Source organism: Camelus ferus, chromosome 32 (genome assembly GCF_009834535.1).
Source record: "Camelus ferus isolate YT-003-E chromosome 32, BCGSAC_Cfer_1.0, whole genome shotgun sequence".
Lineage (NCBI taxonomy): Eukaryota > Metazoa > Chordata > Mammalia > Artiodactyla > Camelidae > Camelus > Camelus ferus.
In genome coordinates this window covers 850018-876164 of record NC_045727.1, presented here as the reverse complement: position 1 = coordinate 876164, position 26147 = coordinate 850018, and the positions used below count along the sequence as shown (strand labels likewise).

General features: G+C 56.4%; 1 protein-coding gene across 29 annotated transcripts in view; it reads right to left on the bottom strand.

The window, feature by feature from the left end:
• The window catches only part of NCOR2 (nuclear receptor corepressor 2), a 215164-nt gene that overhangs the window by 96949 nt on the left and 92068 nt on the right, over window positions 1-26147 (bottom strand). For all 29 annotated transcript variants that reach the window (XM_032471271.1, XM_032471265.1, XM_032471262.1 and 26 more), the window contains 3 exons: window positions 19997-20053; window positions 13649-13701; window positions 3485-3551 (listed from right to left, as the gene is read on the bottom strand). In XM_032471271.1, the coding sequence (XP_032327162.1) occupies window positions 3485-3551; window positions 13649-13701; window positions 19997-20053 (177 nt within the window). The remainder of the gene's footprint in view (window positions 1-3484; window positions 3552-13648; window positions 13702-19996; window positions 20054-26147) is intronic.

Below are 26147 nucleotides of genomic sequence, written 5' to 3'. Positions count from 1 at the left end.
AGAGGTGTGGGGGATATGAGAGGAGTGAGCAAACCTGTAGCTGTCGCTGTCTCTAAAAAAAGAAATAGATAAAAAGGAGAGCGAGGACAAGGCAGGAGAAAGAAAAGGCAGATTATGCTGAAAACGTGCCAACGCCCACTGCAGGGACTTAACGGTGGCCGCCCGAAAGAAGTGTCCACGTCCTAACCTCCAGGACCTGTCAATGTACCTTATTTGAAAAAAGCTTATTTCAGATGCAATTAAGTTAAGGATCTTGAGATGAGGTCGTCCTGGAGGAGGGCGACCTCTACATCCAATGACAGATGTCCGAGTGACAAAAGAGAGAGGAAAGGCCGGGTGAAGATGAGGCAGGGACGGGAGTCAGGTGGCCACAGCTAGGAACCGCCTGCAGCCACCAGAGCTGGAAGAGGCAGGAAGGACCCTCCCCTAGAGCCTCTGGAGGGAGCACGGCCCTGCCCACACCTTGATCTCAAACTTCTGGCCTTGGAACTGTGAGAGGACACATTTCTGTTGTTTTAAGGCACCAGTTTGTGGTCATCGGTTCCAGTGGCCTCAGGAAATGAACATGTCCACCGTCCTCGCTGAGTTCATCCCGACTAACCCATCCTATGAGGCCACCATCAGTCACACGCTACCTATACCAGGCACCACGCCAGCCCTTCATGCAGCCCCACCACGACCCCATTTCCCAGATGAGGAAAAGCGAGGCTTGGGGCAAGACAGCTCTCCCAAGATACACACAGTGGGTATGGTGCGTGGGGTTTGAACCTGTGCCTCTGTGACTCAGCCCTACACCCCCCACCCCCAACACACACACACACACACACACACACACACACACACACACACACACACAACCTGGCTTCCGGGGATGGGGGACCAAGCCCAGCTCCCCAGGGAAGGACAGACGGGGCAGGGCCAGTGGAGGGCAGAGGTTCCTGCAGGTGTTGAGCACACTTCTGGGGGAAGAGGAGTGCAGGGCAGCGTGGGCGGCTGGCTGACTCGGGGTCCCAGGAACCTCTAAGGAGTGAGGGCCCCTCGGAGAGGAGCTGACTCACGGTGGCGTGCAGGGAGCACTCAGATCTGAAGGGGGTCCTTTTGACCAAGCCCCTCCCAGCCTTGTGGACAGAGACGCATGGATGCATCGGGGGCTTTGGCCTCATCATATAAGAACAAGAACAAGATCATTCCAGATGCCCTCCTGTCGTAGCTTCTGCGGTTCCTGAATTCATTTTCATGAGGGCTTCTCTGAAGATGGGCTCAGCTTGGCCACAAAGCCACCCAGAATTTCTTAGAAGTCTCCAGTTCCTCTACCTTTAAATAAGCCCATTTCCCCTCCATCCCCTCCAGGGACCCCCCCAGGAGCCTGGGAGACTTCTTAAGAACCAGCACCCACCTAGCTCCACCCCCAGCAGCCACTGGGATCCTTTCTAAAATGTAAATCAGATCTCTTTCCTCCCACCCCGAAGGAACCCCACCCCCAGCCCAGACTGGGGAAGGGCTGTGGATTGTTAGATGTGATGAGAAAATTTCCTTCCTCCGGGAGATAGACACTGAAGTGATGGGGTAAGGGTCTGGGTTTCTGCACCTACAGTTCAACACAAAAGCATTCATACTTACACACACACACAAACACACACACACACACACACACACACACACACAAAGCGAATATAAAGAAACGTTAACTACAACGGAGTCTAGATGGTGGCCATACAGGTGTTCATTGTAGTCTTCTGCCAAACTTTCTGCACAACTGAAAATTCTTATATTAAAGACTTTGTATTCTTTATTAAGAATACATTTATTAAGAATAAATTGTGTCCTACCGTATTTAGAATAAAATCTAGACCTTCTGTCCTAGTTGAGAGCAAACGTTTCTAGGTGATCTGGTTCCCACGATTTTCAACCACAACCCCTCACTCACGCCGTGTACATCAGACTTGCCTGCTACATTCTGTCCTGTGTTAATCCACGCCTGCTCCTGCCTCAGGGCCTTTGCACTTGCTGGGCCCGTTCCTTGACAATCTGACCTCCAGATACTCACTAAGGTGACCCCTTCTGGTCATTCCCATCTCAGTACCATCTCTGTGGTGGGACATCCAGGCTATCCCCATGCCCACCATATCCCTCTGCAGGGCACTTATCCCTGTGTCTCCTCCACCCAGCCCTGCATAGCTCAGCATTATACCAGGCCCACAGCAGAGCCTTAGTAAATATTTCTTAACTCGAATTAAGATAGGATGCCCCATTTCAGGAACCCCATCTACCCAGCCAGGTGCCTCTGGTCACCATCTAGTCAATCTGAGAGTCTGAGGAGGTAGAGAAAGAAAAGGTTGAGCCCACCACCTCTCACCCTGGGGGGCCCTGAGATGCGGAGTGCTGCTCACCCAGCTTCCCAGTCAACCAGCATCTGGGCCCGAAGTGTTTCCCTTCTCCCAGGGCCCAGCTGAGGTCTAGGGCCAGAGCACGGTGGATTCAGAAACTGGTTCAGAGGGATCCAGGCCCTCAAGTGGTACAGCCAGAGCTCTTGTGAGACAGTCTGAGAAAGTGCAGCTCTCTGGGTCTAGAAACCTGAAACCTGCTGCAGAAATTCAGGTCCCAAAGGGAAACCAGTTTTTCAACGTACTAATAAGCAGAGTTGAAAAACGCTGCATAGAAATGAAGATGCGACCTGATCAAACCACTCCTGAACTCCACTCAGAGGACTCTGTCAGCTACACCAATTCCTTAACTGTTTAAACACATCTAAGCCAGCTTTCTTCCTCTCACAGCTAAAAGAATACTAACGGGCAACTCCTCCTCCACCACTCAGCCCTAACCTCCCCCAGTGAATCAGCGGAGTGAACAGCCACCGTAAACCACAACTGAAGGTATTCCCTCAGATGTTTCTCCCTGCCTTGGGCCTGCTTCCCCGCTGAGACACCAGAGCGTGCAGCGAATTCAAGAGTCTGCACCACTTTCTAAGCAGGGGGGCCTCACTGCTTCTCTGGGCCCTGATCTTCCTGAGCCCAGAATGGGCCTAGGGGTTGGGAAAAGCTCATTTCTAAAGGATTCCCTCATCAGTCACCTCCGCCCAGCACACAGCCCACCCCAATCCTCCACCTCTTCCAACAAACCTCTCTCTTTCTGCCTAAAATGTCCACAACAGGTCCTCTAACGAGGAACCAATTTTCCCAGCCAACGGTGTGCCTTCTCCCCCTCCAGGCTGGAAAAGGAGGAGGGCGGAGCTCCAAGCCCCCAGCCCACACCCCGGCCTCCCTGGGGCAGCCGAGCCCAGAGCCCCCTGCTTCACTGAAGCAGCTGCCCTCGGCTTTTCTTCACACCCTGGACACCAAGTGACGAGGCAGCTGCGGAACCAAGAGGTCCTGGTGGAAGTGGCCTGAGTGGCCTGGACGTCTCTGCTCTCGAGGAAGTCCGGCCCGCGGAGGCGCAGGGGGTGGCGGGGCAGACTCCAGGGGTGGGGGCCGCAGTGATGGCTTACCCATTGTTTCCGGGCGTGATTCCTCCTCTTGAAGTACAAGATTAACTTTTTCCGCATCGCCTGGTTTCTAAGCAGGAGGGAGACAGCCAATGGGGCAGGTCAGAACGGCAGGCTTTCAGGCATTTTGTCCCTCCCTGAACTTTGCCCCGTTACCGGTTCTCGGTGAACTGAGGGACACCCACAGCCCCCAGAGCAAGCCACGATCCGCCAGCATGTGCCCTTCCTCTGCCCCGCATGAGGTGCCCCCACCCGCATTTAGGCTGAACACGGTCTGCAGAAAAGAGGGTTCAGTGGCGGGGAGCGGTGAAGTCTCAAGGCTTCCTGCCCTCCCCTGGAGCTGCCACCAACCCTCTGGGCACCCAGGGTCCCCTCTCCCATCAGCCACACCTGCCACGGGGCCCTGGCCACAGAGAAACATCCACAGCCTTAGACCAGGAATGCGGGCGGGGAGATCACAACCCTGAGTCCCTCAGCAGCATAGGGACGGGGTCTTTAGTGAGACGGCCTTGGTGTTCCCCAGCTCCAACCAAGCCCCTGCTCTGCCCCCGGGTGATGTGACTCGGCCGGTAACGGGCTAGTGGGAGCCCCTGGGCAGAAAGCACCTGCGGGGTCTCACGCCTCAGGCTGGGAAAAACCAGAGCCCTCTCAGCATTGGGATGCTGGAGGCACTGAACCAAGGGGGCCACACACACCCCTGCGGGCTCAGAGGGTAGCGGACGCTTCCCGCAGAGATGAGGGGTTCAAAGAGAAAAAGAGACAGAGAGGGACAGGCTGAGAGGCAGAGAAAGACATGATCAGAAGAAATGGGGACAGAGCTCCGGGGGAGGTAGAGGAGGAGACTCAGGGATAAAGAGGATGGAATACACACTCCCCCAGACCCCCCTTTCCCTGGGCCCCCCCTACAACCTCCAACACCCAGCAGAGCGCAGCAGCCAGCACCCTGGGGCCCGCGGGGGTCACAGACAGGCCCCAGGAGCCCATGAGGCCCGTGAACTCGTTTGCCCCCGTCCGGGTGTGCAGTGGGGAGGCATCCATCGACTGGCTCACATTCTCAGCCACGTCTGAAACCCTTACGAAAGTTCACAAGCCGATGACAAGGAGCCACGCCCTGTCCAGCCTCCAGAAGGCACAGTGCCCGTGGGCCACCCAGGACCCCAAGCTCAGGAAAAGGCCCTGACTGACGAGTGAAGCTTCCCCAACACACGCCTCCCAGGGGCTGAAGGGCCTGGAATCAGCCCGCCCCAGGGACCCCACAGGGAGTCAGTCTCTGCACCCACGCTCCCTGCAGACAGACACCACCACCTCCGGGGCCCAGCGCCAGGCCCAGCCACTCTCAGGGCCTGCCACCAGGCCTCATCCCAGCCGGACGAGCGTCGCCAGGCCCTGCAGGGATGTCCAGCAGAAGTCAGCATCCTCACTACCTGGCCTCAAGTCTGAAACGCTGATAAGCCTGTGTGTTCCCTCTTCATAACTGGACCCCAGCCGGGCTCAGAGCTCTGCCGGAACCGTCTGCTAACAGGACAGGGAGGCGAGCCTCTCTGGGTCGCTCTGGTCTTGCCTCCCATCGGCGGCCAGGCCTCCCACTTCGAGGCCTCACTATTTACATCAGCCTCCCTGACTCCAGTCTGGACAGGTGCTGGGGGTCCTCAGTCACACAGGCTGAGGCCAGAACCCCTCATTCCACAACAGGGTGTCTCTGAGTAAATCTCAGGAGGCCTCTCGGCCTCAAGTTTCCTTCTCCAAAAACTGGGAGCGGCAGCATCAGGATGCCATCCCCTCCGTCGCTCAGCAAACGCGCCCTGAGCCCCTGCGACGTGCTGGGCTCTGCTCTGGGCCCCAGGGACACAGAGGTGAGCAAGACAGGCAGAGTCCTGGCCCTCGTGGGGGCGACACCTGGAGGGGCCACACTGACAGTAAGAAAGATAATCCAGGGAAGCCTGGATCCAGGAACTTAAACAGGGCAGTGGGTGTGTGATGGGGGGACAGGAGGACATGGCTATTCATTTTAGATTCAGGGGTAAAGAAAAGGCTCTCAGAGGTGTCTGTGAACCGGTATCTCCAGCACCAGGAGGACTGGGCTGTGGAAAGATCCAGAGGGAGCACTCTTGACAGAGGGCACGGGGAGTGCAAAGGCCCTGAGGCGGGAACAACCTCAGAGTATTTGAAGGACACAGAAGAAGGCCCATGGGGCTGGAAAGGGTTGAGGAGGGGCGGAGGGGAGGGCAGGGGAGGGGAGGGGAGGGGAGGGCAGGAGAGGGGAGGGGAGCGGAGGAGTGAGGCTGGCAGGGCCAGCTGTACAGAGCCTTGTGGGTTTGTGCACAGATGACTTGGACTTAAAAACAGACAGCTGAGAAGGCCAAGAAGCAATGACAGCCCAGACCAGTGAGCCCACCAGGCGGAGATCTCGGTCTCTAACACCATGCTCCAATAAAAGGGGCCATTTCTCCCTGGAGGAACTGCTGAGTCCAGATCTGGGGCAGGAAACAGACAAGACAATCCCAGAACATCCTTAGGTAAAGAAGCACTAAAAAGAAAAAACAAAAAAAAAAACAAAAACAAAAACAAAAACGATTAAAAGGACATAGGACTCAATCTGAAAGAGTTTCCAATGGCCAAAGCTAGAACAATTTGAGGGGCAAAATAAATAACCCTAGTCCTAGATTACAACCCAAAGAATAAAACAAATATTATCCACAAGTCCACACGGATATAAATAAATGATTGACTAAATAAATAAATGACAGAGGAGGGACAAATGTTCCTTACAGAATTCCAATTAAGAAACGTAGAAGGAACGAGGGAAACCGAAAATAACGATTAGACACCACAGCGCTAGTTGCTGCAGGCAAGACCCTTGCATGAATGTTAAATTAGTTGGCAAAACTTTGAGGAGAGACAGGAAATTTGCATAGCCTCAAAGCATTTCCCCCAAATATTTATTAATCATTGTGGCAGTTTCAACTTGCATCCACAAATTCTTTGATACTCCCCTCCTCTTGACAGTGGGCTGGATGGGGACTTGCTTCTAAAGCACAGGGTCGGGGGGAAAGACAGCAACTCGGCGGAGGAGAAACACAGCTGACACCTCCCTGGGCAAGGGGGCGAGGTCAACACGACCTGCAGTGACATTAGGGGTGTCAGGCACCCCCTCACCTCTGTGGGCCTCTTCCCCTAGATCACCAGCCCAGCCTCCTCCCGAGAAAACATCGGACAAGCCCAGATTGTGGGACGTTCTGCAAAATCCCTGACTGGTCCTCTTCAAGGGGGCCAGGGTCAGGAAACTCAAGGGAAGACTGAGAATTTGTCACAGATGCAAAGGCAAAGTGCAAAGCAGGAAACTGGGTCAGATCTTGGACCAGGAAATGGACATTAGCGGGAACACTGGGAAAATCCAAACAAAGTCTGCAGCTTAGCTAATAATAATACTATCTGTGTTGTACTGCTGTCACTTTCTTAGTGTCGACAGATGTACATCACGTACGTAAGATGTTTGCATTAGGGGACCATGGGTGGAGGGCATATGGAAATTCTCAGTAAGGTCTGTGGGTTCCATATCCACAGATACAGAGGCCAAATGGACTCTGACATTTACATTTATATAAGGGACTGGAGCGCCGAAGATTTTGGTATCTGCAAGTTTCCTGCAACCAATCCCACTTGGACTCCAGGGGATGACTGTACTACCTTGGCAACTCTTCTGTAAATCTATCTATTTTAAAATACTTAAAAGAAAAACAGAGAGAGAGTGAGAGAGAGAGAGACAAGACCTATGTCGAAATGCCATGGTGAGGTCAAAAACAATTTACTTTAGAGCTTGCAGGGGGCTTGGTGTATGTTACGAATTAAAATGTGTCCTCGCCCCCCAAAAGATGTTGGGGTCCTGATGCCCAGCAGCTTAGAACGTGGCCTTATCTGGAAATCGGGTCTTCACAGAGGTCTCCAAGTTAGCATAAGGGGCGTGGGGAGGGTAGAGCTCAGTGGTAGAGAGCACATTCACATGCAGGAGATCCTGGGTTCAATCCCCAGGACCTCCATTAAATACACAAACAAATAAATAAACTAAATCTCCCCTCCCCCAAAAAGGTAGCATGAGGTCATTCGGGTGGCCCTAATCCCACATGACTGGCATCCCTCTAAAAAGGAGAGATTTGGACTTGGAGGAAGACACACGGGGGGGCGGTGAGCAAACACCCGCGCTGGCAGAGGCTGGAAGGGTCCTCTCCTAGTGCCTTCAAGAGATCAAAGCCCTGCCGACACCTTGATCCCTGACTTCTGGCCGCTGGAACTGCAAGAGGACAAACTGCTGCTGTTTTCAGCCACCCTGTGTACAGCGATCTGCTCTGGCACCAGAGGAAACTAACCCAGCCTCCGACCGTCTTCACCAAGCAGCAGTGCCACGGCCTCAAGCCGAAGGGGCCTCAGTGAGGACAAAGGCTCGTGAGGGCAGAGGGGACGCACGCAGACACTCTGTTCCCTGCAGCTACTGGAAGGCATGAATTCTCCCCGGCTGCTCCAGGTTTCCTTCCAAAGCAAGCACCGGGCCTGGCACCCAGAGGCATCCGCTTACTGCCAAAGAGGACAAATGTCAAGTCCACAGGTTGCAAACAGGCGCAGTCCACCGAGCAGGGCCAGCTCGTGAGGGTGTTGTGTTTGGACTGCAGTGTTTTCTAAAAAAATCTGAATTTGTTGCCAGTATCGAAAACCAGAGGCTGCTGCTGTTGCAAAAAAAAAAGCTGAATTTAAAGCTTCTCTTAAAAAAAACAGGCAGCCTGGCCACACGCCCTCACGGCCACAGGCTGGGAACTGAGGCCTGACTGTCCCTATAAAAGGGTGACGAGCTCACCGCTCACCCCAGTCCCCACCATTCCCTACTGCCTCCCACAGCGTGTTCCTGCCCCAGAGGCCAGCATCCGGGTCTGCAATCCCCGGACATCTGGCTTGGGGTGTCCACTTGTTCCACATTCTTCTGACAAACATTCTTTTCAGTGTTTATTTTGTCCCAAGAAGTGTTTTGGTACTGCAGATGCAAACAGCTTACTGCAGACAAATCTTTTCTACTGAGATTTCGTCCGGCAAAAATAAGGAACACAGTTCCTCTCAGAGGGCTCTTGAAGGGCCGACAGACCGGTAAGGCGATGAGTTCGCCGGTGGAGATATTTATGGGGTACAAAGTATATCTACAGCCTTTTGGGGAAGTCAGGGTTTTACAAAGCATGTCCTGTAAAGAAATACAGGCCTCGTCAGCTGACACTGGACTAGAAGGAGAAACGGGAACTAGGAAGGAATAAAAAGGAGACGGAAAGTCTGTGGACATTTGAGGAGAGTCTAGCCAGGCCCTGAGTGGAACTGGCCCTGGGGCTTTTGGGATTCTGAAAAAGGAAAGCAAGGGTCAATCCGGGGAGGCTTCCTGGAGGAGGAGAGGTTTGCGCTGAGGCCGGGGAGAAGCAGAGGAATAGAGTAGGCAGAGGGAAATGAGAGCACTGGGTTTCAGGGGAGTAAGGGTGATGGTGAATGCGGAGGTGATAAGAAGGGGCATTCAGGGAGAGCCAGACCCCCGACTATGGGGAAGGAGTAAGATGGGGGCAGCCCTTGCAGAGCCCTGCACACCTCGGGAAAAGCCTGTCAGACTAGAGTGACTGATGGTCTGAAACGTGCTTCCTGGGGGCCAAGCACTTTTCCCACACAAAATAACATTCCAAGGAGACCAACTTACTGACAAACAGAGTGACAAGACCTGCCCAGGGTCACTGGGCTAGCGAGGGCACAGCCTGGACTGGAGACCCAGGAGAGGAAAACAGCATGGGTGTGCAGATCGGGCTGGCCTAGGGGTTTGGCTGTGTGGCCCTCGGGAAGTTACTTAACATCTCTGACCCTCCAGAGCAAGACCACAAGGACCTATTAACAGTCACCTGGGCCCCCGAGCACCGTTTCCACCTACACAGCCCCAGGGAATCAGCCAACCCCCGAACGAGGAAGGAGGAGGGGAGAAATCAGACTGCAAGACAAGCAAACCGGGAGGGAGAGACACCAGGAGCCAGCTGGCTTCCAGGCCCTGAGGGTAGGCGAGAACAAGGCCCTAACACCAGGTGCAGGGGTGGCCACAGAACACACAGGAGCTGCAACTGTCACCATTGCATCAACCCACGCCCTTTCACTGCATCATATGTGGGCTCCTCAACTCCCTGAATTCAGTCCAGAGCTCTCCTGGCAGGTCCTGCCTGCAGAGGGCAGGGCCAGCCCTCCCACAGAGCCCTTATTTATGCCACTCTCGGGTTGCCCTCGGGCCCCTCTGCTTCCCAACGCCTGAGAGGTCGGAGGAGTGACTCCCGCAGCCTGGGGGCAAAGACCCTACAGCCCCACTCCAGGAGCATCTGTGGCTGCCCCCACATCCCCCAAACGTCTCCCGAAGAGGCAGGTGGCAGAGGGACAGCAGTCGAGGTGGGTACAGGTGACTTCAACACGTCCGAAATTGCCAGTGCTGCAGGAAGCCAAGCGTGAAATTAACTTTAACTCGGCGGCCCCGGCGTGCAGACACAGAGAAATTAAAGTGACAGGGCAAGGTCCTTGGGGAGGGGATAACCTTCCACCTGGCAGCAATTACAGCCACGGGAGGGAGGGAGGGAGGGAGGCAGGGAGGCAGGGAGGAGGCCCGGCCAGGGCGAGCAGTGACGCTCTGCACCCCAAGAAGCAGGACGCCCTACCCCAGCCCCAGCCTGGTCCGTCTTACTGTCCTTATCAGGCTGTCACTAGATCACAGATATTTTTATTTATTATCTGTCTGCACCCCCAGAATGTCGGGCCTCCCACTGCTGTCTCCCCAGGGCCCAGAACAGTGCCTAAGCACAGAGCAGGTGCTCGTAAATGTTTGTTGAATGAATGAATGAATGATGAGGGGTAACTCTCTGGGTCTCTGCTGATAAAGTAAGAAGAACAGAAATCACAGAACACTTCCTGTGTGCCTGACTGCGAGCTCCACACTTCAAAGACAGTAACTCATTGAATCTTTAGCAACCCTCGGAGAAGGGAGCTATTGTTATTGTCTTCTCACAGATGGGGCAATTGAGGCACTAAGAGTAAGCGACCAGCCATGCTTGTGGCCCTCAACCTGCCCCTGCTCCCAAATCCAATCACATCACCTCCCAGCATAAACCTCATCGCTGACCTCCCTTCACACAGATAATAAAATCCTAACTCCTCACCAGCCCTGGGTGATCAGACTAGCACCTTCCTCTCCCTCACCTACCCCCTCGGGGCATGCCGGCCTTCTCTGTGATCCTGCCAGCTCAGTCCAGCCCCAAGGCCTTTGCACTGCCTGTTCCACCTGCCTGGGACATCTACCTGCCAGCTGCTGCTCAGTCCCTGAATGTTCCCTCAACTGTCAGGTCCTGCCCTGATCCCCAGGCTAAAGTCACCCCTAACTTTCTCTCCTATCACCCTGTGGACCTTCTTTATAGCATTTCTTAATGTAAGTAACTGCACTGATTTAATGATGACCACACTGAAATTAAAAGTACAGAAGTGATTATGATCTTAGTGGAAAACGATGAGAAAAAAGTAAAATTCTAAGAACAAATCAGGTTGAATAACTTGCTTGACAGACACATTATCCTAACATAAAACTGGCCACTCATTATGGAAGAAATCTAACATTACTCATCTCTGTGTTTTAAACTTAAATATGTTCATCTGTGATTTAGAATTGGAACAAATTTCACCAGGCAGTTACCTGCTTAGCCAAAATGTATTATTCTAGCAGGCCAGAGCCATCCTCTGATGAAGATTATGGGACATAGAAATAGGGCACTGGTTTCAGTAAGTTTATGGTTTTATTCTGCTTAAGCATGGATGTAGCCGTAACTTACTAGCTAGTTCAATTTGTATGACTACCTCCTTCCTTTGTTGTGTGGCTGTTTTTAGAACCTGAAATCATCCACATTATTCAGCTTAAAATATTACTCCTTGTAGTGGAAAAAAAAAAAACTTAGGTAAAATTTTCAGTATAATAATTTGCTATCAAAAATTGTTCTGTCGAGACATAGAAAACAAACTTCTGGTTACCATGGGGGAAAGAGGGTGGGAAGGGATAAATCGGGAGTTTCAGGAGTTCAAGATTTGCAGATACTAACTATTCTATATAAAATAGATAAGCGACAAGGTCCTACTGTACAGCACAGGGAACTATATTCAACACCTCGTAGAGACCTACAACGAAAAAGAATACGAAAACAAATATGCGTACATTTATGACCGAAACGTGATGCTGGACCCCAGAAACTGACACAACATTGCAAACTGACTATGCTTCCATAAAAAAGAAAAAAAATTGTGTCAAAAAGGGAAAATACAACTGGGTCTATCAAAGCATCAAGAGCTTAAGACAGCTCTCCGACCACAGCCCTTTTTCCTAGTTGCGATTTTCTTGTTTACTTAACTCATGTGTTTTCTGTCTCCACTGCTGGATAAAACCTGAGGGAAAGTGTGGGTCTTCGCTGTGTACACAGCTAAGCCCCCAGGTCCTAGAACAGCGCCTGGCACACAGTGAGTGTGGAATAAATGTGTGCCAAAGGAATGAATGGTCTCCAGCAGGGCTGCCCAGATGCAAATACCCCGCCCTCATCCCGAGCCAGCTGTGGCAGGCCCTAGAGGCCCCCCTGCCCTCGCCCAACCTCCATCTAAGGCTCCCCCACCACCTGCAGTGGCCCCAGGGCAAGGCAAGTCCCAGGAAGCTTATAAAGACCGACGATGGCCTGATTGGAAAATAAACTGTGTAAAGTCGAGAGGGATCTGGTATCTGAGCAATGAACACACTCTCAAGGCCAGACAAAGGCACAGGCCTCATCGGACACGGGAATCCCAACGCTGCACAGGGCCCCAGCGCAGGACACTCTGAGGCCCCTGCCAGCCACAGGCTGAGCGACAGCCGCAGCCTCGGCAGGCCAAGGACCTCGCCGGCAACAAGGGGTGTTCTGGGTTGCTCTGCAGTCACTGGAAGCTGGCCGTGCTGATCTCCAGGGCCTGCACCAGCCACATGAGTCCAGAAATTATAATAGAAGGGACCTCTCCAACAATGAGTCCAGCACCAGCGGATACCTGAAAACCACGGAGAGGTCTGCTTGCTTCCAGGGACGGGGAGCTCACTGCGGCACGTCCACCCTGCAATTCCACCCCAGGGAAGCTTGGACAATCAGACCAAACTGGACTGCCCGCTGGACCACTAAGCCCGGCGCTTCTGAGGTCACACAAAAATGCCTGCACCCGCTCACAGTGACGGCACCTAGGATGGTTCAGAGACTGTGATCCCCAGGGGTCCGCCTCTGACCCGACAGCCCCAGAGTGCTCACAGACGTGCGCCTCGGGGGTCAAGACCCTTTTTACATTTTGGGTTCCTGGATAACAACATGAGGTAACATCCTCTCCTCAGCCAAGGAGGCTATACTCCCATTAATGCATCCCAAGAAAAAGCCAGCCTGCTTCCGGCAGCTGCCCTGCCGACTCCCCCCTCCCAGCATGAACATGTGAAGTCACTGGCCTCCAGGACAGTCCCGGTGCTCCCCCTACACCAGCCCGGCCCCCACCCACTCTGTGTGGCAATTCACCGAAGTCTTTTTGCTTCTAGCATCCAACTGGGAAAAGGCCCCGTCACTAAGATACAGCATATTGGCCACTGCAAAGCCTCTGGGTCTGGATTAGAGCTCCCAGCTGCTCTATGCTGGGCTGGGTCACAGACAGGCCCGAGTGCCGACCACAGGATAGTCCCAAATATGCTGACATCAGAGCCCAGACCAAGGGCCCCTGCTGCTCCATGGCCACCCCCCATCATCCTGAGCCCACCCCTCTCCAGCCAGCACCAGCTTCCACCAGGATTCGCAGCCTCCACCTCCGTCTCGCCAGAGCTGCACAAGCCTCCTTGCCCACCCTCCCCACCCCAAGGTCCGTTTCCACAAGCTTCAGGGGGCCGCTCCATCTGGCCCTTCCCACCCCAGGCCCTACCTGGCCCAGAACTCTTGCCCAAACCGCCCCCTTCTGTCCCCTCCTCCAGCACCTGGCCCTGGCTGGGAGCTCCGATGGAAACTGAGAACCCACACCCCACCCCGGGCCTCGGAGGCCCGGCAGGTTGTCCCCCCACCCCTCCGAGTGTCCGCCTGGCTGCCCGCAAGTACTCACATTTTGATGTTCTCATGATACTGCCGAGTGTCGGAGGGCTGGTTGTACAGTGGCTGCAGAGGAAGAGAGAGGAAAGCTCATGAGAGCCTGGCCTGGGCTGTGGGCAGCTGGGGCGGGCCAGGGAGGGCCGGCCACTGCCCTGCTGCAGAGCCCCGTGCCTGGAGCTCCAGCCCTGGGCCATCTCAGCTGCGGCGCCCAAGGCCCCGGCACCAGGGAGCCATCCACTGGTGTGAGAACCAGCTGCCGGCAGGCACGAGACGGAACATGGGGACCCAGCCCGCAGCCCCGGCCAGGAACAGGCTGTAACCCTCTGGGCACAGCTGTGGGCACCCTGACCCCCAACCAAGGCTGCCGCGGCTGCTCTGCAGGACATCGGGCAGGGCTGGCCCGAGCGCCCAGGGACAAGCACACACGCGGCAGGGGAGCCGAGATCAACAATGGTCTCGGACAGGGAAAACCGCCAAGCCACAGTGAGATGCCACGTCACCACCACTGACCGGCAGAAGACAGAACGGCCAAATAATGCGGGGCGTTGGCGAAGACGTGGGGGGACAGGAAGGCCCGCACATGGCCAAAGAAAACGTATACAGGGACACACACTCTGGAGACGTTAAAGAGGGCAGATGTGTGTGCCCGCCACCCCCTTCCCCTCTGGCAGATGCCCGAGAGACGTCTGGGCAAGAACGTCAGAAAGCCCGCCCTGTCGGTAACAGCGACGCACGGGAAGCTGGGTGTCCACTGTCAGAAAGAGGGACCAGGAAGTCAGGCCTTGATTACACCACGAAGGCTGCACAGCAGAGAGAGATGAACAAACGGGGCCCAAGAACGGCAACAGGCGTGCACAGGTAAAGAAGGAAGCGGCCCCGGTGTCTGCGGGTTGGGGAGAGCCGGGCTACACGCCCTGTAGCTCCCGCCCGGACGGCAGCGCTGTCGGTGGAAGGTTCACATCCCGGTTCTGCCACTTTCTGGCTGCGTGTCTCTAGGTGAGCTGGTACCTTCGCCTCCCCACTTTACAGATGATCAAACTGAATCCCTGAGAGCTTGACATATCTGCCTCTAGGAGGGAAGAGATGAGCTGGAACCAGAATCCCACCTCTCAACTCCAGCCCTGGAGGGAGGGGTCTGCCCTCTCTGCCTGCGCCCCGCTCCGTGTGTCTCCTTCCTTCTCCCCCACCGCTCTGTCTCGCACACCCACACCTGCAGCACCAGCCTCCCAGAGGGCAGCTAGGGATGACTGTGGTACAAGAGCCAGGTACAGAGTGTGACAGGTCAGGCGGGACAGGTGAAGACGCAGACGTGGTGTCCTGAAGCCTCAGCTCCGGGTGAAGGGAGAGGGCAGCTCAGGCTCCGCCCTAGAACTTCTCCCTGAGGATGGAGCTGAACACACCTCCTGAGACCCACGAACGTCCCATCACCCCAGCCAATGAGACGGCCCACAAACAGCAAGGACACAGGTCCGACCTGCCGTGCGCCCAGGGTCAGGCCTCCTGCCCTCCGCGGACAGGGAGGGGTTCTCCAGGAGGGGCCTCTGCTGCCCTGGGCATCATGGGGCAGCCTTGGCTGATGACAATGACACCGCTCTCCAGGGGTCCCTCGGATTCCCTCCTTAATGATTCACCATTACTCAGGCAATTCCAGGCCCCAAGCTCAGCTACTGCCCCGGGGATGGACACGTCGCCCCATGGCTGGCACAGGCCATCTCTCCCCACACTGGGTCAGCTCCTCTTCCAAGGTGCTTGGCTCAAAATGGGGAGTTTCCCCACCCCCAACTCTGGGGGTCTGAATGGGAGGGCAACGGGAGAGCCCACAGTCAGACTCACTGCAGAATTTCCCAACCCAAGAAGGGTAAGGCATTACTGCACATGGTTGAGAGCCTTCATCTCAGTACAGCAAGGAGCCCTACAAAGCCACCTGTGCCGAATTCCAGGGCATTGAAGCCTGTGTTTAAACCCGGCCGACTGCGTCGGGTCCTCCAGGTCCCCCGTGAGCCAATAAATCACAGGCCAGGCGGGAGTGTGCATGGCTTAAAGGCCCAGTTTCCAGGAACAGACGGGCCCGACTTCAGTGGTGGTGCCCCCCTTGCTGTGTGACCTCGGACACGTGCCTTCAACACTCAGGCCTCGGTTTCCTCAACTGGAAAATGGGCAGAGCAGATAGAACCTACCTCACAGGGCTTTCGAGTAGTCCAGGAAATGTCAGACTTGGTGACTGAATTGCCTTCTTTTGGTTTTAAAGATGGGAAACATCTCCACAGTCTGAGGAGGACAGGAGGGGCTGAAGGACCACACAGAGAGACCCCGGTACCAGTGATGGGGCCGGGGACGTGGGCACGGGCCAGAAAAGGGGAGACCGACTTCTTGGAGGGCAGTGGGGTCCCAGCCAGCTTCTGACCCACCAAACAGAGGGAAGGGAATCGCTTCCGGCCCCACTGGACATGAGGAGAGAACAACGCTCAGTCTGTCCAGGTGGCCTTCAGCAAAAGGCCTGGAAGAGCTCAGAGAACACTGTGGGGTGCGCTGCCTCTAACCAGAGAGGCTGTCCCTCCGGGAGGCACTCGCTGAGCACGCTTTGAGGTAAACTGAGACCTGGGTGGAAAGTGGACTCTGGACCCAGAGCAGCCTAGGGAGGCTGTTCGTTGCCATGGCAACAGGTCCCTGGGCACCGTCTTGGAAGGCGTGTGAGTGGGATGGGGGTGAGGAAGGAAGGAAGGATCAGGACACGTCCTTGGCTGGGGGCTGGGCAGGGCCAGAGGGGGCCTCCCCCAACACTCCTCCTTGCCATCTGCAGAGAGGGGCTGCACATGGCCAGGCCAGGGCTCCCTCTGTCCCAGGAGGCATGTCCCCAACGGCAGCCATGAGGCCACCCTGGCCCTCACATCCACAGCAGCCTTCTCTGCTACGTCCCAGGTTCCAATCCCCTGCGCGGGGGACAGCACACCTAAGGGGAAGTCCTGGCCACGGAGCCCAGAGGAGTGAGGCAGGGGCAGAAGGCCCCCCCCCCCCACTTCCACTTCCTCGTCCAGAAATGGGGGCACAGCCAAACAACCAGAGGGCAGAAAGAGCACAAAGGGGATGGTGCGAAGGACCGGAACAGCCTGGACAGAAATGACAAAGAAAGGAGGTCCGTGTCTCGGGGAGAAGGAAGGGGGGTCCCCTCCGGGCCTGACTTCAGGCAGCCGGTGGGGAGGCCGAGAGGAGCCAGCCACCCGAGGGGGACCGAGCTGTGAAAGAACGAAGTGTCAGCCCTGGCCCTCAACCCTCTGGTGACACCGCGTTCTTAAAATAACACCTCCGAACAGGAAGGAAACCAGTGACTCAAAGTGGCAGAGAGAGAAGGTGGCGGCTGCGGCTGTCCACGCCCTCGCCCCCCCCGCCCCCTCCTCGGGCCAGGCCGGGTCCGTCGGAGGACCCAGGGCGCAGGGATGGAGGGCCATGCCCACGGAGCCCTGCTTGGAGCCACCGGGGCTGTTTGTTGTCCTCCTTCCCAAAGCACACTTCTCCTGGGCCCAGGCCTCCCTCCCAGGGGGGTCACAGAGCATCCATCACTCGTCCCGAGGCAGCAGTGCTCCTGGCTGCGGGTGGGAGAGACCAACGGGGAACTGGATTCTCCGGGGTGCGGCCCAGCCACCAGCAGCACCAAGCCCTCCCTCGCAGCCCGAGTACGGACTCCCAGGTGGCACGAAGCAGCCCCTGCTGAGGGTGTGCCCTTAAGCTGCCTCTGCCTGGAGGATACCTCTGACCACTCGGACCTTGTGGTGACCAAGACCTGTGCAGAACTGGCCAGCTGCACTCCCATGGGCTCAGCACACCTCCCTCCTCATCTTGTGCTGTGTGACCCTGGGCAAAGGACTGCCCTCTCTGAGCCTCCTCTAGAAAATGGATGGTGACACCACAAGGCCTGACACACGGTAGGTGCCCTGTCAATGCTGAGTCCACTCTCCAGCCCCAATGAAGGCCACCAAGTCAAGAGCCGACGGACTTTGAGAGCACTCCGGTGACAGCCACGCAGCCCACCAGCCACTCCAGACCTCAGCCTCCTGTGCCACCAGCCTGGAGGGAGCCTCCACTCCGAAACCCCCAGGCACAGGATGACCTCCTCATCCCTGAAGACCCAGGGAAGAATCACTGAGGCTGGGAGGCCCACTGCCATCACCCGCACTCCTCCCGCCTCCCAACGCAGGGATCTCCCTTCACGTCCCCCCGTCCCCCTCAGGAGACCCCGGGCCTAATTAGCTCAGGAAAGGGGAGAGGGCGAGCCTCCAGGTCTGGAAGTGGTTGGGTGCCGCCTCTAGTTCTGCCATCCCCCTGGGCAAGAAGGGGAAACTGAGGCGAGCAGCAGCTTACTGGTGGGAATGGCCAAGGGTGGAGCAACTCTTGAAAAGTGTGGCAATCAATTCCCGAAGAGGCTAAACCCAGAGTTAACACAGCCCGGCAGCTCCAGCCCTCCGTGTCTACCCCAGAGAAATGAAGGCATCCAGGTGGCAACGCGCACGTGAGCGCTCAGGGCCACTCTGTCCGTAACAGCCCAAAGCCAGACAATGCGCTGCGGGTCAGTGGGCAAGCGGAAGCACTGCATGCGGTCTCTCCACACAGTGGAAGCCGAGTCCACCACAGAAAGACCGAAGCACAGACACCGGCGACCACACAGACAGACCTTAAGAACAGGACGCTGAGTGAGCGCAGCCAGACACAAAAGGCCACATCCTGTATGATGCCGCTGATGCGAAGTGTCCAGAACAGGACAATCCACGGAGACAGAAAGGAGATTAGTGGCTGGTTGGGAGGGAGGGGGTGGGGGGAGTGGGGGTGGGGGATGGGAGATAAGGAGGTGATAGTTCAGGGAACAGCGTTCTTTTTGAGATGGTGAAATCTTCTACAATTGATGGTGGAGATGGTCGCACACATCGGGGAATGTACCAAACCCACTGAACTGTACTCTCTAAGTGGGTGAGTTGCATGGCGTGTGGACTTTAAAATAAAAAAAAAAAAACAAGAGGCTACTAGAGACATGCCAGAGATCATGCCCAACGGGGAGCAACAAGACCGCAGGCTAGGAGCCGGCCACCCACCCCAGGAGGGGCGCTGGGCCCCGCCCTGGAGCCCTCGGGGCACCCCCTGCCTGCCACCCCCCGCCCGGCTCTGCCCCCGAGAGGGCCTGGGGGGGCAGTGACAGGCCAGCTGCTCACAGCTCCTCAGTGGCCTAAGCAGACGGACCCCAGGCTGGGGAGCAGCTGTCACTGCAGGAAAAACTCCAGGGCAAACAGCTCAACCCTCCGAAGCACCCATGCCGGCGGAGTGCTTGCTCCGGGCCAAGTGCTGTGCTAAGTGGGCCTTCTTCGTGCACCATTTCATTTGTCCCTCACCAAGACCCTCATCTCCCCATGTCACAGATGAGAAACCCAAGTTCCCTTCCCAAGGCCACTCAGCAAATCTAGGCTCCAAATGCACCAGGCTTTACTTCCGCCCCACAGCCTGCACACGCCACGTGCACGGGGACCTCACACCCATCCTGTGCACGTGTGCAGGTTAGCAGTGTCCCCAAGCACTGCCCCTATGGCCCTGCACCCGCCGCTCAGTGGGACACTGACTGGCGCTAGGCAGGCGGGCGCTCTGGCCGTTTCTCCTGGGTACCCAATGGCACCAGCCAGGAGTTTCCATGCCCCTTCCCTTCCCACCTCTGGTGACACATAAAGGTGATGGGTGCCCGAGAGAGAAGAGGCCTGGGTCTGCTTCCCAGCTCTGCTGTCATGGCATCTTCCCAGCAGTAAGATGATAATGACAGCAGTAGTAACAGGAATAATTATAGTCATAGTAATAATAATAACTAACGCTCAGCACTTACTGTGCATCAGGCACTGTGTTCAGTGCTTCACAAAGATTAATACAGTTAATCTTCATTGCAACCCAATGGGATACGCATTGTTATTATTCCCAGTTTACAGATGAGGAAACTGAGGCACAGAGAGGTTAAGACACCTGCTCAGGGTCACACAGCTATTAAGAAGGAGACCTGGGAGCTGAGCTCAGATCATCTGGCCCAGAGCACGGGCTTTCTACACTAAGCTAGACCAAATGGGTTGGACTCCACAGCATCAATCTTGCAGCCCGAATGGCTGGACTTGAAGCATAGCTGGAGTGCCTGTGTCCCCGCGCCCCCGCGTGGCCCAGCCCACCTGCCCACTGCTATCTGCCAGGCCCTCTTATCGGGAGAGTGTATTTCCTGCCTCCTCCAGGACAGGGCAGCGCTTGGCAATAGACAACTTCCTCCTTCCCTCCACACCCACCTGCCGCCCAGCCCACCTCTCCAGCCACCCCCTCCCAGAGTGCCACCCACCATCCCCCAGCTCACCAGCTCCACCTGGGGCCCCAGGCCTTCCAGAATCCGATGTGCAGCCTCAGCCTTCTTCTGCAGGGTGACGGAGAAGAGGAGGAATTAAAAAAAAAAAGAAACACACACAGAGAACAGATTATAAATAGAGGCCTCCCGGAACAGCGGGCAGCTGCCCAGCCCAGCACGCCAATCCAGGCCCTGGGGGTGGGGGGGCCCGGATCCCCCCGCAAGCCCTCCCTGGGCTGGAAACAAACACAGAGGGCCTCAATATCCCCGCGGTGGCCCTGGCAAGCCCGCCAAGTTTCGATTTGAACAAACGCACCCTGTTCTCTGGCGCCTGCCCCACCGAAGCCCCCAGCCCGACGCCCCCCGGGGCCTGGAGCGGGCACAGCTCCTCGCCAGCCGCCTACACTGCCAGCCCGAGATGCCTTCCTCCGCCTGGGAAGCTGGCCGGGTGTCTACAATGACCTCAGAGCTGGTGCCGCCAGCGAGGGGGGAGGAGGAGGAGGGAGGGCAAGATAGAGGCCCTGGGAGATACCCTTTCTAGGATTCTTGTATTTCACAATCATGTGACTATTTCTGAGCTGCCCTGGGGCCTCCCCGCCTCCCTCCCCACTCACAACCCGGGACTTATTAGGAAAACAGGAACATATGGCAGAGAGGGCTCAGTGGCTGTGAATTCGACAGGCTGGACCTCTGGGCCCCTGGCCATGAAGGCGGACATTGTGTCTAGGCCAGGACTCGCCGGCCCCCAGCCTGGGACCACCAGGGCCCGCTCGGCTGGGCCAGCTGGGGGACAGGGCGGACAGAGAACTGTGAAAGGTGGCATCAGCGGGCTCTCTGTCAGATGGAAAGCCAGAGGCCCAACGCAGTGCACGTGGGAGACCCAAGTCCTTCCCATGACCCAGGAAAGGCTAGGGGCTTCTGACTCTGCCAAACTCAGGGAGCCCATCATGGCAGGACAGGCCACGCAAGACGCCATCAATAGATCGAAACGCAGTGATCCCCAAATCCAGACCCACTCAAGGGGGGTGACCCAGATCCTTGGGGAACACGGCTGACGACAGAATTCGAGACCCAGACTTTGGGTGTCATGGCAGGAAGGAGGGGCGCCAAGGGCCAGCCTCGCCCCCTCCCCCAGCCCCCACGATATAGGGCAGGTATGTAGGTGGGCTCAAGCTGGCACCTAGAACTAGCTCCGCCTAGAGCCCTGGGCCCAGCCCACCCAGGAACAAGCCATGATCTCGGCCCCCTTCGTGCAGAGCCAAAACCCTGAGAGCACAGACCTCAGAGTATGGCTAGGGGCCGGAAAATCAGAGGGCAAAGTTTTATTGTAATGACCACCTTTTGATCGAGCACCTACCATGAGCCCAGCATGAAGCACACAGCATGTGTCACAAATAATCCGAATCACATGTAATACAAAACGGGGCGGATACAAGACGTATCCCCGTTTTACACATGATGAAACTGAGGCACAGAAAGATGATGTAAGGAAAAGTCCTTCTTCCGGTTTCCAGGCTCCAAGAAGGGAGAAAGGACTGGTCCCATCCAGCGCCCAAGCCTGCTAGGCTTGGGTCCAAATCTTCTATGAGGAAGGGCAGGTACCACCTTCACAGTCACCGAAGACTACCCCAGCCCCAGCCACACCTCGAAGCCAGAATTGTCAGCGTCAGATACCAAAGATACAAGAATTCCAGAGCTGGATCAAGTGAAGGACTGGGTATAGGGTGAGGAGGGGACAGGGAGCTCCCCAAACATTTGAGTACCCACTCTACATTAAGCACTGGGGCATGAAACAAAATGTATGTTATCTGGCCTCTGCCTCCAACAAACCCAGTCTAGTGGGCAGTTGGTCAAGAGTGGTGATGGCAGATTTGCACACTCGGGCAGAGAAAGGTACATGTGGTATACAGGGCAGGCAAGAGTCACTCTCTCCAGGAAGGTAACAGGAGGGATACATAAGCTGGGTTTTGAGGGATGAGTAGGAGTTTGTGTGCATTCAAGAGGGTCTGTGAGGAGCAGCAGCAATTTCCCACCTAGATAAAAGGGGTGATGCCAAACACAGGAAGGGCAGAGCTGGAGTGGCTGGGCCACTAGAAACTGCCACATCACAAGGCTGGGCCTGGGTCTCAAATCTGGGCCTAAGGCCCACAGTGGGGGCTCCAGAAGCTTGTGTTCTATGAACCACACTGGATTCCATCTTCAGTCACATCTTCACTGTCTCAGGAACAGGCACCTGGAGAGGGGGCTTCCTGTGGCAGGAAGCAGAGAAGAGCCACTTCCTGACCTGTCAAAGCCATGGGGAGCCCCGGCAGCGACAGAGAGCAGCCAGCTCTCCATCACATACCTGGTGTGAGAGTTCCTTTGCTCCCTATCAGGCCCTCCCCCAGTCTCTGCTCCTAAGCCCTGACCAGCGCTGGGGCCTTTCAAGACACCTCCATTTCCAGAAGGTGGCACACCTACAATTCACCCAGAAGAAACCTGTCGTGGAACAGGCCTACAGGTGCCGTGACACTGGAACACAGGATAGCGAGGTGGCCACGAGCAAGGCTCAGATCCACTAAACCAACCGTGTGGCCTTGGGCAAGTCTCCTCCCCACCCCTCGGCCTCACCTTCCTCATCTATGGAATGGGGTAACACCAGCACCACCCCTGCAGCAGTTACGACAGTCAGATGAACTGACAGACTCACTGCGCTCAAATCACAGTCTGGCACATGGGGGCTCTAGGTAGGGGCTGGCTGGTATTATCACTGCTGTTAACAGTAATGACAGACCAGGGGGCCCCCTACACGTGCTAGGCCCGGATCCTCTACATGCCCCATGTGTTAGGATTCCTGCTGGAACCCTCTGTGGAAGGTTCTAGCATCAGCCCCATTGACACACAAAGAAACTGAGGCTTGGGTCCTAGAGCTGGTCCCAAGTCCACAGTGCCAAGTGGCAGGTAAAGGCTGTAACCTTTAGCAAGTCACTTCACCTGTCGGCGCCCTCGTCTTCCATCTGCAAAATGGCCACGCTCACCGCAGGTACCAAACTCTCAGGACTTTCACAAGGATGTTCTACCAGGAACAAAGTGACATCCATGACTTCTCTCTTGATATCTCTCTTCACATGGAGAGGAGACCACCCACGCCCGGAGCCCAGCCACAGGTTCAGCCCCGCACCAGAAGGCCTCCCTCACCACCTCGGCTGACAGCTTCTCGCCACCATGAGAACCAGAGGCAAACTCCTCATCAGGGTCCGCCGGGCCTCCCTTAGCACCCAGCCACTGCCAGGAGGTCACCCCACTAGGCTCCGCAGGGACAAACCCGGAGCACAAGCCGACAGAGAGGGGAGAGCCAGCCACTTGTGGCTTCCACTCACTGCAGGGACTCTCGCCTGACACTGGGGCTTCAGGCTGGGGTCTCACTAGGCAGAGGACCCCAGGGTCCACGAGGCCAGGCCTCCTGGGGGCCGGAGAGCCTGGGGATGGTGCCCGGGGCACTAAAGACATTAGTCATCTGCACACACAAGTGCACACAAGCTCCGTGCGCCCACGTGACCAAATCCTCTGTCTACAGCTATAAAGGCACAAACATTCACGTCACCCGACTCATGCACACACATATTCAGATGCATGTGCACACAGTATGTACTCAAGTGGACACACGCATGTGCATGAAGCATAAACACACAAACAGCCCCATGCACACCCCATGCACGCCATTTTGCGCACACGTGCGCATAGCCGCTCACGTGCCTCTGCACGCATCACACAGCTAACAGGTGTGCTCCCAAACGCCTGGGCGTATCAATGCACAGACAGCCACGGCTGTGCCCCACACGTGCTGACTCCAGCACACACATATCCACACACGGGCACACAGTTGTTCCATTCGAATACACGCACACACATATATGCGTGGGCGTAAACATGCATGAAAAGCTCGTGCCCCACACTAGCTGGCTTGCACACACAGTCTGCATATAAATGAGCACAGCTGTCCACAGTTACACACGTACCCACACATGTGTGCCCCCCAGACACACACACACTCACAGCTCTCTTCTTGGGCGGGGCGACCAGAGCTTTGGCCTGACCAGCCCCCTGGCCTGCCCCCTCCCCGCTTAGAGCCCCCACTCTACCTCCTCGGCTGCCCACTCCGGCCTGAGCATCCGGCCTCACCCTCCTCGTCTGCAGAGGGGGCAGCACCCAGCCAGCCGCCCACCCAGGGAGCCCCAGACCCCAGCTCTAGGCCACACCGCCCTCCCCTCCACACCACGTCCGTCAGCCCAGCGCTTCGGGGCAGCAGTTACCCCTTGAGGCTCAACTTCCTCACCTGTGCCTGCAGCCTAAAGACCCCGTCCAGCGCTCTCCCGGGGGTGTGATGGAGGAGACGGAATGGGTGTGGCGGAATTCGGGGCTTCGTGTTAACAAGTTCACTAGGATGACACCCTCTCCGTGCAGAGGAATTTGGAGGAAGCCCTGGACTCCAGGAGCAGTGAAGACAGCCGGACGCCGAGGCAGAGGCAGGGGCCCGGCTCAGGACTGGGCCTGAGCCGCTGCTCTGAAAGTCCCAACTCACAATTCTGGGGGGACAGGGGGTCTGAAGCTGGGCATTGGGGTGCCTGGACCCCCAAAATGCTCTATAAAATGCTTCATGCTCTTGGTTATTACTGACAGAACTACTCCCACTTAGTCCTAAACACATGGTATACAACCTTTACTAGTGAGATGCTTAAAATCTAAGACAGAAAAGGATTTGGGTCTCACTCTATGATTTCCTCATCACTCAGCAACCGGAGGGCCCTGCCTCCACGAATTCTGCCTCCTCACCATCTTCTGAACGGGCCACAGTCCTCTCCATTGGAAATATCCTTGCATCTTTTCCCAACAGGGCCCATGCGTGCAGACCTAGCTCAAGCCTCCCCCAGGAAGTCTACCCGGATTGCCCACTGCCCTGAATGCCTGCAGTATCAGCACCATGCAAACTGTCCCTTATCTACACATCCTTCACTAGCACTGAGGAGTGGTCTGTGTGTCTGTTTTATCCAAGCTCAGAGTGTGTGCACGCTCCCAGACCCGCCAGGCCTCCACCGCACCTCCCCCGCACACTCCCTTTGAAGATCAAACGAGACCCCGTCCCCTCTGTGAGCCTCTGCCTGTGCTGTGACCCTCACTGAATGCCCTCCTCCGGACAACAGCCCACCCACTGCTTCCAAGGAGCCTTTCCCAGTCCTGGCCCAGCCCCGCTGGGTCCTGCCCCTGGGGGCCTGCAGCAACTCTGCCTCCTGCTCGGCCATCTGTGTGCACGCACCTGCCCAGCCCTGCCCATGCAGGCAGCTCCTGGGAGGCAGGAGAAGCCTGGCTCGGCTGGCTCCCCACTGCCGCCCCTCAACATGCTGGTGCCTCATCTATGTGCCCCGAATGGATAATGAGCCAGAGTCCAGTCTGCAGAAGAGCCAGGCAGGCCCTGCCCGGCAGGAAGCTGCGTTTTCCAGCCGGAGCAGCATTTAGAGACAGACCCTTGTGTCTGCCTCTCAGAGGAACCAGCAGGAAAGGAAGGAGGATTAAAATTTAATCCGATTGATCCCCCGAGGGGCGGTAAGTCCTGGCTGCTCCTGCGCAGGGCATCTGAGGGGCCTCCCACCCACCAGGCCTCCAACCCCTGAGGCCTAGCTGACCTCCACTGGGGCTAGAGGTCAGGCCCCACAGCCCCCAGACCAGAGGGCTCTTCCAGCAGGAAGAGTCTGCTTCTCCTGTGCCATCCATGCATTTGCTCAGCAAGTATTTCATAAGCACCTGCTGTGTGCCAGGCACTGTTCTAGGTGCTGGAGATATAGCTGGGAAACAAAGACAGAGATCTCTACCCTCAGAGCCACCGTGCACAATAAACACAATAAACAAATCAAATGTGAATTAAGGCCAGTGAGAACAACAAGGGCAAAGAACAAAGTCAAAGCAGCGGGGGTGGGGGTGTTGACAGGGTTTCAGGATTAAATAGAGGGTCAGGACGGGCCTTGCTGAAAAAGGGACATTTGAGCAAACAATTGCAGAAGTGAGAGAGCAAGTCCAATGGAGACAAGGAGCTCTAGGCAGAGGGCACCGCCAGTGCAACGGCCCTGAGGCAGGAGCATGCCTAGGTGTTCAAGGAAGTACAAGGGTCATTGGGGCACGGGCAAGGGGA